General features: G+C 41.4%; 1 protein-coding gene across 1 annotated transcript; it reads right to left on the minus strand.

Moving 5' to 3' along the window:
- Nucleotides 1-1,012: 1,012 nt before the first annotated feature.
- Nucleotides 1,013-1,414, minus strand: LOC134286655 (uncharacterized). The gene has a single exon (XM_062848308.1). The coding sequence runs from the start codon at nt 1,412-1,414 to the stop codon at nt 1,013-1,015; it is 402 nt and encodes a 133-aa protein (XP_062704292.1).
- Between the last annotated feature and the right edge of the window lie 10,867 nt (nt 1,415-12,281).

A 12,281-nucleotide genomic window follows, 5' to 3' on the forward strand; every position in this document is an offset into this window, starting at 1 on the left:
GACGCATTCGGGATTCGAGTGGTTTCCAGGGACTTTTGGGGCCTTCCCCTGCTGATATATTAGAGGACAATTAGAGGACAAATGGTGGACTTGTATGAACATGCAGTGAAAGTCTCTTATTTAAACGAACATTTTTCACGCCTTTCATTACATTATTGGAAATTCAACTGGTTACACCTACACTAATGCAGAAATAGAGTGCTTTGGGTGCAACAGGAAGAAACGTGAAAAAATGCCTGTCGATTGCTGCCTTTGTCATTTAAATGTCCATTGGACTTATCCACCGATGAACCGAATTCATCGCGGTCCGAGAATTTTGACACTAGAGCAGGGCCATTCCCAATCAGAATCGTTCAATTCTAATTGGAAAGACCCCGCTCTAGTGTCAAAATTCTCGGGCCGCGATGAATTCGGTTCATCGGTGGATAAGTCCATGCTACATCAACAAGAACTTTTGGAAGAAACTGATTCGATCAAAATGAACGCACTCAGCAATCTTCTGCGAAAATTATCGCCAAGTGATTGAGCACCGCAATGTTTACAACCGACTTCGATCAATGCGTGAGAGAATCACGGCCTTGCTGCCCGACTGTCCATTCGGTTGGTGCGGCTGAATGAAATTAGCCATGAAACGTGTAAACTTGTTCATTTCCCGAGTGGCAGTGTATGTAGGCTGTACCAACACATCGATCGAAGCGGTTGTTTCAAACAGAGAGAATATATCAATTTCTCTCACTGATTCTCTCGGAACTCAACAACACTGCTTTGCCGATGTCATTTCCTCTCAACGGCATGTTTCCGTTGAGTTAGGCAACAAGATTTCCAAGTTTGCCACAAAGGCAGACTGACCCAACAACGGAGGTTTCCGCTAAGTAAGGCGATTCTCGAAACGAGATAGATCTGCTACGTTTTGCTTTCCGGGCATATTTACAATCCTATATTCGAACGTTTGTAGTCTAAGCACCCATCTCTAAATGCAACTGAGAGGAAGTGACATCGACAAAGATTGCGTTTAACGGACGATAGTCGGTTTCGAATCCAAAGTCTCTCTCATACTCTGCACGTGCTGCCACCTTGACAGCCTGTTGATCTTCTGTTGACTATACGACGGCTTGGTGATTGCCTGACCGGGACGCCCAATGAGGAAATGCGACGGGGTCAGGGCTTCCAAGTCACTTGGGTCGTTCGAAAGAGGACACAATGGACGCGAATTCAATACAGCTTCAGCTTCGGCGAGGAAAGTTGCCATTTCCTCGTAGGTCAATCGAGTTTCTCCAACGACACGTTTCAGTAGGTACTTCATCGATTTAACTCCAGCCTCCCAGATCCCGCCAAAGTGTGGGCCTCTGGGAGGTATGAAGTGCCAGGTAATTCCCTTTGCACTGCAGAAATCAGTCGCCCTCGCGGTGTGCATTTGATCTTTGAACAACTTCCTCAAACTTGCCAATTCGTGGTCAGCGCCAACAAAAGTCGTGCTGTTGTCAGAAAAAAAGATCACTAGGAAGGCCGCGTCGACTCACGAACCGTTGTAATGCTCTAAGAAATGTTTCGGATCGTAGATCGGTACACAGTTCCAAGTGCACGGCCTTAACGGACATACACACAAATACACAGAAGTACGCTTCGTAGAACTTCGGCTTGCGGCCGCTTTCCTTCAGCACAAATGGGCCAGCGAAATCTATTCCGGTTTTGGAGAACACTGGTGACGGCGTGACACGATTAACTTGGTAGATCCCCCATGAACTGGTTCGTATGTTGAGGTTTGTTTCTGTAGCATACATAACACCGACTAGTTGCCTGTTTGACGATGGACTTCAACTTAACGGGCCAGTACTGTTGTCGTACAATGGAAACTAGACCGTTCTGTCCTACATGAAGGTTCCTTTCATGCATCTCACGAACCAAAATCTGGGTGACGTGGTGTTTGTCTGGCAGAAGGACCTGGTGTTTACCCTCGTACGGAATTTGGGAATATTTCAATCATCCGCCGACTCGAATAACGCCATTTTGATCGACACATGGCGCTAGCCCACTGTAGTACTTTTCCAGTGGACGTCCCGACTAATAATCATAATTTCAAGACCTCGGCCTACTTAATGATGTGCTAAACTACCACAAGTTGCATAATAAAAAATAGTTGCATAATGTTCATTATGCAACTCATTTGAGTTGCATTATGAACATTATGCCACCCAAATGAGTTGTATAATGAAAAAAATCATGGCATAAAATTTTGAATGTTACTCGATGCAAAACTCGATTTTTTCAACACTCTACTCGTGCTGAAAAAATCAACTTTTTGCAACTCGTCACATAAATAACTATTAAAATGCAATTGTATATCTGGAAAAATATTGCCATCCTGAACTTCTGTTTATATCGTTCCACGTTCAGTCGAGTTCCAAGCTGTAGCATTACCGCCTGCGCTGCGTTCTCCTATAAAACATCCATGCACCCCTCGACGAACCAATCGCTCCATTGACTCCATTCCACGTATGTTCTCGGAAGCATTCGTGATCGCTGCTGTGAATCCCTACCAGTATAGTACTGCGGATTGCATGAGACAATCGTTAGCCTTCGTAAGTCAACGATGGTGGCCAAGCAGGGCTATGACAAACTCATGGCAACTGAAGCAGCAGCTGAGCCCGTGAAATGAAGGAGCCAAAGTTCACCCAGACTGTGGCCTTCACATTAGTGGATAGCCCGAAGGGCACGCCAGACGCAACTGCTTACGACAAGCAATCGCAGAAGCGTGTGATCCAGCCGCCAGGAGTGGAGCAACCGGGCGGCGTTCGCAAGGCCAAATACTACACCACCATTGGTTAGGGCGAGCCAGGAGGAGGACGCTCCCGGGACCCTAGTGGATGGGCAGAGGCAGAAGAGGAAGATGCCCTCGTCTTCAAGACGGACGAATCTAACTATGAACTCAGAGGTTCTGAAGGCAATGAGAAGCGATGCCAAGCTCGTGGATCTTGGAGCTGACCGTACGCAGTATTCGATGATGGTCCTCGAGCTTAGCGCCATAAAACCCGCTAGGGCGCCGCCTACAAATAGAACAGATCCCTGGTCCGCGATTCTCACCGCGGAAGCGACTTCAAAGGTCAAAAACCTGTACGAGATCACAAATGCGAAAGATCGTGGCAACAGTGCGCCACCGCAGCCTATCGGTTACCGAAAGGTCCGGCAGGGAAATAGGTGACCTTGGTTCAGCTAGCTGTATCGAACGTCAATAAGTTCGTTAAAATAGCGAGCTCAATGTGAGTTGGTCAGTGTGTCCGCTGAGCATACACGAGCCGCCGGAGGTTTGCTTCAAAGGCCTCTAAGCGGTGACGAGTTGGTAGTGGTTGGTGCTCTCGTGTGCATGCGGTGCTGCCATACCTAAGCAAATCCACTCTAGGAAGGGAGACAAACTACGTATTAGTAGACCCAAGCTATTGAGAACCTTGCGTCGCGCTTTCCTACGGACTAGGCGACGGATGTATTGAGCACGCACTGATTAGCAACGAAATGACAACGAGTGGCGTTCGTGGCTGCCGTAAGTCGCACTAAAGACCGGGGTAAGGGCAAGCAAAAAGACCTGCTGTTAAGGACAAACGCCTTGAAATCCCGCTTCAACAGTGCATCAGAACTTCAGACGCACAAATCTCAAGAAGCAAGCTTCAATCAATAATGCATTTCATTATTCTGTTCTTGCTCACTTGTAATAAGCTTAAAATAAAAAGCCCAGGTGCGCTGGTTTTGTTTACAAAGAGTTTTATGCACTCGAAATCGTGAGTAGGTGCCAAAGTCGGCCATTTTGGGATTCTAACAAGTCTGTCCTTAACGTGATTAATTGTGATCCTGTTATACCTGTCTAGTTGTACAAGATTCTGAGAAGCTTATTCCACAATCGAGGACTCATAGAGGTGGGTCGGATGTGCTTTCACATAACCTCATGAGTTCCGCAAGGTTTCATCCTAGGTCCGGTGTTTCGGATTGTCATGTATGACGAGGTGTTGAGGTTAAAGATCCTGATGGGCGTGGTCATCTTCGGCTTCGCTGACGATGTTACAGTGGTGGTATTACGATGAATCGATCGAAGAAGTGGAAATGACTATAGCCCACTTGATCGCAGTTATGGAGTAGTGGGTGAGCTTCAAAACCAAAAACTATTTTACAATAAAACTAGAAAGAATAGCCGATGTTCAACAAAAGGAAAAATTTTGAAAACCAACAATTTCAGGGCCAAAAATTATTTTGGCAATGATACTAGAAAGAACTACCTCTTTTCAAAAGAAGAAAAAAATCATGCTGAGGGTGACGGATTCAATTCCCGGTCGGTCCAATAACATTTCGTAAAGAAAATTTCCTTGACTTCCTTGGTTATAGTGTACCTTCGTGCCTGCCACACGATATACACATGCAGCATGGTCATTGGCAGCCGAAGATCTCAGTTAATAGCTGTGGAAGTGTTCATAGAACACTAAGCTGAGAAGCAGGTTTTGTCCCAGTGATGACGTAACAGCAAAAATAATACCCCATGTCCATTCGGCCTATTAACCAGTCGGCCTAATAAACATTCGGCCGAATGGCCTGATACCACCCCGATAGTTGCCATCGAGGCTAGCCCTGACATGTTCCGAATGGCTATGCAGATGTGCCTAGACGGCCTAGACAGAGGCCAATTTTTGGAGAGTTGGAAAAGGCAAAGATTGATTCTACTGCCCACACTCGGGAAGCCACCTTGAGTCCCGTCGGCATGCAGACCTATCTGCCTTCTGGACATCACTGGAAAACTGTCGGAACGGATCATCCTGTTGAGGCTGATGGTTTACACCAAGAAACCCGATGATTCTGGCTCTCGGATAACCAGTTCGGCTTCCGGAAGGGGTCAAACAGGAATCCGCTATTGTGCGTTCGCAAAGAATGCGTTCAACAGCGTCTGCTGGGCCGCCATCGAGTGCGCCATACACCACCTGGGAGTCCCGGTTAGCCTATGCCGGATACTGGAGAGCTACTTCCAGAATAGGGTGCTAATCTTTGACACCGAGGAAGGCAAGAGGAGCTACAACATCATCGCGATAGGTACCTCAGGGCTTCATCCTTGGCTCGATTCTATAGAGCGCAGCGTATGATGTTGTATTGAGGCTCAAACTTCTACCGGGCGTAAAGCTGGTCAGTTTTGCCGATAACAATACCCTCGTGGTATACGGCGAGTCGATAGAGGAAGAGGAACTGATAGCAACTCACGCAATTGACATAGTGGAGGACTGGATTAGGTCGAGACAGCTGGCACTCGCGCACCACAAAACGGAGGTGGTGGTGGTAAACAACCGCAAATCTGAACAACGGGCAGTGGTCACCACAGGCGGGTGCATGATCAACTCTAAGCGCTCACTGGAGTAATTGGAGGTCACGATTGGCAATAAGCTGAAATTCGGAAGCCACGTGGAAGATGCTTGCAAAAGAGCAAGCATGGCGATAATGGCATTGTCAAAGATAATGTCAAATAGCTCGGTAATAGTGCCGAGTAAGCGTGAGCTGCTCACGGCAGTAGCGGTCTCCATACTACGGTATGGCGCAGCTGTATGGTCGAATGGGCTAATGGTAAATCGAAACGTGAAGCGACTCGAGAGTACCCACATGTTGATGTGCCTTAGGGTGGTGAGCGCATACCGCACGGTCGCAAAGGACACGGTATGTATGCAAGCGGGCATGATGCCCATAGCACTAGTGGTGGCAGAGGATGAAGCGTACTTCGAGCGACATGGCATAAAGAGTGCGAAACGGATGGCCAGAACATCGTCTATGCTGAAGTGGCAAAGGGAATGGGATTCTTCCAGCAAGGGTAGATAGACATACAGGCTCACACCGAGCGTGTCTAAATGGACGAGCAGGCCCCATGGCGAGGCGAATTTTCACTTGATACAATTTCTGTCAGGCCATGGGTGCTTTAGGTGGTATCTGCACAAATTCGGACATGCAGGCTCTCCCGCATGCCCGGAATGCGCAGAATACGATGAGACCGCAGAGCATGTGCTCTTTGAATGCCCACGCTTCGTGGAGCAAAGGTCGAGTGTGCAGGAGATATGCGATAGATACATATATCACTCCGGACAACATTGTTGAAAGGATGTGTACGGGGGTGGACAAAGTGGGATTCCGTTACATCCACTGTCTGGGTCTCCCGAATCGTACTTGAACTACAGAGAGAAGGGCGGGTCGACCAACAGCAAGTTGAGTTGGCCCCCTTCCTTTCCGGGAGCTTGGGCTCAACGGGTAATCTACAGTACTAGTCAGGATCCAAGCTTTCAGAGGAAAGAGGATAACTTAAGACGGTAGCTGGTGGAACGCTTACCAATAGAAAGTACTCATGTATGGCCCCCCCCTTCTCGAGGTCATTCCTAACAGGCGTACCACGAAAGTAAGAAAGAGATAGAATGAGTTTTTTCGATCCCCACATAACCCGAGGATGATTTTGGATTCACTACTCACTACTCTTTTTTGAGAGGATAGTCTAGGGTTCATCATTTCCGTAGTTCTAAACGTAACGTCATCATAACAATTACTCTTGATCAACCTATTTGCGTGTTCCATACGATCTACTCGATAACCCTCGGAACGTTGCTCACCTAATGGATTTCCTCTGATATGGGACATATTCTAGGATTTCGCAATCAGGCCCGCCGGTATAAACAAAACTGTTCTTCTCACTGTGCAGTCCAGAAATATTTATCACACACAGTTATTAGACGAGGAGCGTGATTACCATAAAGAACCACAATTTAGAAATGCCAAAACTCGAGAGAACGAAAAATGATTCACCAGATGACAAACTGCAAATTATCGAAAAAAAACACTTGGTTCATTTAAACAGAATCCCGACCAACTGTAGGACGTCATACGAATAACTTATGAAACAACGTTGGTTTGAACAAATAGGAAATTCGTGCTTCTTATGACTAGTTTCATAAGATATAGGGTAAGTGTACCAGTTATCGCCATAGTGGTTCCCTATTTGGCCATAGTGGGATTTTAGAAAGTTTTGAAGCTTTGCCTTATTATGAAAGTTTTAGTAGCAATAATTTAAAAGTACATATCATGTCATTAAAACTCTTGAAATGATGCAACATTTTAAAAAACCTCATATAACCACTATGGCCAAATAGGGAACCACTATGGCGATAACTGGTACACTTAGCCTACTTCGCAAAATGATAATTTGAAGTGAAAATATACAAAAAAAAACATACATCTAAAACTGCAAAGATCTCAAATTTTGTGAATGTCATAACCTGACCATATAATTTTGAAACGCAGGCTATAAGTGTGTCATTCGTTTGTGTGTTCCTCCAAACCAAAAAGCCAACGTATATATATGGGAGTGTTAGAACAGTAGAATAACTAGCCACAGAAGTCCAATGTCGCGACTGTCCGTGTGACTAACATCTAGTTTGCCTCGCCCTTACAGCGTCAGCAGCGGTACTAGAAGTGTCAAGTCAATTTTGTTTACCATAACAAAAGGTCCTCTACAAGATGGACACTTTAAAATAGTAAATTATTGCAATTAAAGTTATTAAAATAATTAAATAAAAAACTGTCTACAGCGCCATTGGAGTTCTAGTGTATTTCTATTGTTAGAACGCCCGAAGAATACGGAATTTCAGCGGCTCCAAGACGGCGACGACGCACGCGATGTCGGTCGGCAGGAGGCGCCGAGACATGCGTTTGGCACACCACACAGGTATACCATACGCCGCCGGGCTCTTCGAACGCTCACTATGGTACTGTATGGGTACTAGTCTTACCTGTGTCGGAATTTGAGCGTGGGTTGAATGGATTAGCTTATTGCGAATCGGACTGTAACTGTTAGATTATTTGCTATAGAACTTACATTCAATGCATTTACATGTAATATGAAAATATGGCATCTTTTAATTTATTGATAGTGGGGAACCTCTTTTCGACTGCTTATATTCTTTATTAACCCGGTGTTTGTAGCTAAATATTGTCCTATCGCGTTCGTTTCATTTAGCTCTACAAACAAGTGCTTGATAACGACGGAGACAACACACTACTGACTGGCCGAGTAAAACATCAGCACAATTTGCCACAGGAGCCACAGTCGAAAGGTGCTAGTTTCCGCGTGACTCATCCCGAGCAGAAGAGAATAACAACAGCATAACAAAATGCGTTATTTTGGCAAAATAACTGCATAATGGAATTAGTAATTTTCATGTTATTAACATAACATATTGAGTTATAAACTTGGCTGTCATAAGCGGCAAAATAACAAGTCACATAACAAAAATTTGTTCCTGAAAAATCAATTTAATAACATGTTTTGTTAGTGGCAATAACAACTTAATAACAGTGAATTTGGGAAATATTTCAATAACAAATTTTGATATTAAAGAGTTATTGATTGAAAGAAAAATTAGGGTAAAAACTAACTTTTTTTACTCATTTTTGGGTAATTATTTTAAGTGTGTTATTCTATTTTTAGAAAATAATAGGTCACATAAAAAAAATTCGAATTCATTATAAAACTTACAAACATCGACGGGATTTGAACCTCCAATCCTGCTATCGTAAATTTCCAGTCGCCTTTACCAATGAGGCTATCACAGCACTTGCAGTGAGGGACGATAGAAGCTTTACTGGTTCTACGTATTGCCAGTTTCCCTATTCCCCCATTTCATGTTTGCCAGTCGCAGGACAAAAATAGACAGAGATTTGAATGCAAGATCAAACAACGAACTTCTCTCTCTTACCAACAGCGCTATCGCGGTGCGCAGACATGTGCACTGTAACACTAATAACAGTGGTGGCGTTCGCAGGGCCCGTCGTCGGCTGTTTCGGAACAAAGAGAACGACGAAAAAGTTGCTAGTCGACTATTTATGATTGAGATTCGTCATGGGGTGCATTTTGGCGGCGACAAAGATCCTTTCCAGACGGAGATGATTTTATTTAATTTTTTGTGTTGTTCGCGTTGTGAGAACGGCGATTATACACGTACCTACGTGAGCGAAAGTAAAAGCTAATTATATCATATGCCGATATGATTACTTCTGCAGATGCTGTTTAGTTTTATTCTGTTTTAGATTATTTTTAGTAATGAAAAAAGATATTTATGACATAATGTCAAACATTATTATGATCGAATAATAATAGACCGAAAGAAAAAAGTTATAATAGACAAATGCAATCATCAATTGAGCAGAATTGTCTGTATAGTTGACATTTTTATTGATTAGAATTATTTAGTAGGTACCATATTTGCTATCTCTACTCTCACTAACATTCATTACTTCGTAATACATAGTCTGTTCGATACTTTTTGACGTTATAATTAGAGGTTAGAATAGCAGTACTGTTAAAATGACATATAAATTCAACTAAGTTTACTCAATTTTGAGATAAAAAAAACTCATTTGCAGATGTATCATTTTTTGAAGCTAAAATTTTACTTAACCTATAAGAATTGGGAATCGTAGAAAAGTGATAGGAATTTGGCACCGTAACGGGACTGGGATATTGAAAGAAGGAAATTAATACAAAGATAAACATATCAATAGCTATGATGCTATATTTACCCAAAACTCAACTTATAGCAATGAATAAAATAAAAAATACGGAAGAGTCTGATGAAATTTCTAGAAGTTACAATGCCTTTATTTTTTACTTCATAATATGAAACAGCAGACAATAAAATAAAGAAGGTAAACTATGTAATGGTTATATCTGCGATAAATTTTCTCCGATTTTGACAATATTGGTATCATTTGATCCAGATTTATTTTTTCCATCAAAAACAAATCCGACTGAACCGATCTGGTCATCGTGAGTTAAGAAAAAACCCGAATTGCCATACACGTGGAAATTTCCATAGACCAGCTGCAATTGGCTTCTTTAGTGGTGTTGAGATAATTCCATATTCACAATCTATACATGCCAAACTGAGCCGAAATCCAAATTTTCATGAACTTTGGTGCCCGGGAACCTATTTAAAAATCGATTTAAAGTTTGTATGGTGATTAAAGGTAATTTCAAAAAATCTTTTTGTAATTGAAGCTTAAGGTATCAAAATAAAGTTTAAAAAATCTGAAAAAAATCATACTGGCTTAAAAAAGTGCTCTTTCGAATAAAATCAAAAAATCAATATATTATTCTTAATTTAAAAAACCCAATTGGTGATTGGTACAAATTAAGTACCTTACCAAGAAAAAAAATGTTAAATTTAAATTTATACGTTCAACACAGACAAACAGACGTATCACTTGGAACAAATTGCGATAAAAATCATCGTCATGAAAACATAATCGCCCAATGCTAACCAGGCTGTGTTACGCAAATCAGTCAGTAGGTGGCAGTAGTGAGCAAACGTCAAACAGGAACAAAAACGATGCGAGCGCCGTGACCGAGCGATTTGCGAACTACAAAATATTTGAACTAACCGTTAAAAAGGGTAACGATGAGAAGTGAGTAGAGTGAGACGTCTGTTTGTCTGTGCGTTCAATATGTAGTCCGTCCAAAGTCTTACACCGTACATCAAACCGTTTTTAATTAGATTTTGTTTTAGATTTTATAGAGATATTTTAAAATCTTCTCCTGTGTGGTAGGGATAGGATTTTTCAAAACACCATCGTTCTTCTTCTTCTTCATGCACCATCAAATCACCAATAGCATATCTGCCCAGCCTAGGCCCAAAGTATTGACTTCAAAGTAATCATTACGAAGCAGAAATGTCAATTTCTTGATTTTGCTTTGGCTGACCAAGCCAAGGTTGACCGTAGCATTTTCATAATTCAAATCTCAATTTGTTCATCGAGCACATGTTCTGTTGTGCTGCACGTGGATGTCAAAGCGTTTTCAACAGTGTAATTACGAAGCATGTTTCACGAGAGACCATATTTTTTTCAATACGCTAACTCCAACAACGCCGATATTAGAATATAGGAGCTTAGAAGCAAAGGGGTGTAAGTTACAAAAACCCACTTTCGAGTAAATGAGCTTTGAAGTTTTTCACCAGTTTTTCATCCCATTTAAAATGTATGGAGTTTCAATATCAACCCAATTTTCTCTGATTTACTGTAATTTTTCTAATCATCATAAAAATAATCTTTAAAAAGTTCCTGTGAGCTTGAAATTTGAAGATTTTTTGATATGTTCAGCTCAAACTCGACAAAACGGTCACTTACACCTCTTTGCATCTGGGCCCCTCAATAGCATAAGGATATGTTCCAGAAATTTTGGACTTTTGGGAATACCGCGTAACCCAATCGTTCTATTCGCATAACCAATCAATAAAAAAAAAAGATTTCTTATTCAAACGAGTCGAAGTTCATTTAAATCAGTTCAAAGTTGAAAAAATATGAGTACTTTTCAGTTTTGAGGGTAGCCGAATACGCTTCCGGCATTCTACGCAATGAAAAACAAGCAAAACTGCAGCCCCACAACAGCAATTGAATTTTTTTTTTAAATTTTCAATTACATAGAATAAAGCTGTTTCCTTATAAACATTTTCTGATCTTTTACCTGCTATCCATCGACCTTTTGCTCTACAAGCAATGAAAAAAAAAACGAATACTTAATAAAATTTCTCATTTTTTGTAATATAGCTAAAAATTAAAATTATTTCATATTCTGATATAATTATGTTATTTTTGCAACTGATTATTTTGTTCAGTTGCAAAAATAACAAAGCTATAACAGAGTTTGTTCTGATTTATTTGTAACAAAACTAGTTACAAAAGATTATAATATATTTTGTTATAATTTAGTTTGAAAAAGTTTGAAACAGTCCATGTCATAACAAAATTATTACATAATTTGTTAGTTATATCACATTGAGATATAATTATGAAATATTATTGTTATGTTCATCTAGTCAGGTATGGCCTCCACTTTAGCATCCTATTCTACATCATATATGACTTCGTGATGGCTGAGAATTCTATATATTTAGACCATGTGAGAATGCGAACTTCAGTTTCTCTCTTCCCTAATAGGTGTGTTTTCAACTATTCATGTACCTATCTTTCAAATAGGTAGATCCGACTTCATCCTCTGGAACGACAGGAAAAACATGTGAAATACAAAATATTTCTGAAAAATCCCATTCAAAACCATCTACAATTTTGGATTCAGCTGTCTGTATTAGCTTCGTTCAAACAAGTTTATTCCATAAGTTTGACATTTTTATCATTGAAATTCACATGTCAAAGGCGGAATCTGGAACGTCCCTTTGAAAACCTTAAAAACCTTCAATATCGTCTTCTATGTTCTCGTTTAGATGCAT

This window comes from Aedes albopictus, chromosome 2 (genome assembly GCF_035046485.1).
Source record: "Aedes albopictus strain Foshan chromosome 2, AalbF5, whole genome shotgun sequence".
Lineage (NCBI taxonomy): Eukaryota > Metazoa > Arthropoda > Insecta > Diptera > Culicidae > Aedes > Aedes albopictus.

Coding starts and splice junctions, on each gene's coding strand:
- LOC134286655 (XM_062848308.1), bottom strand. CDS start 1,414: ATGCACACCGCGAGGGCGACTGATTTCTGCAGTGCAAAGGGAATTACC.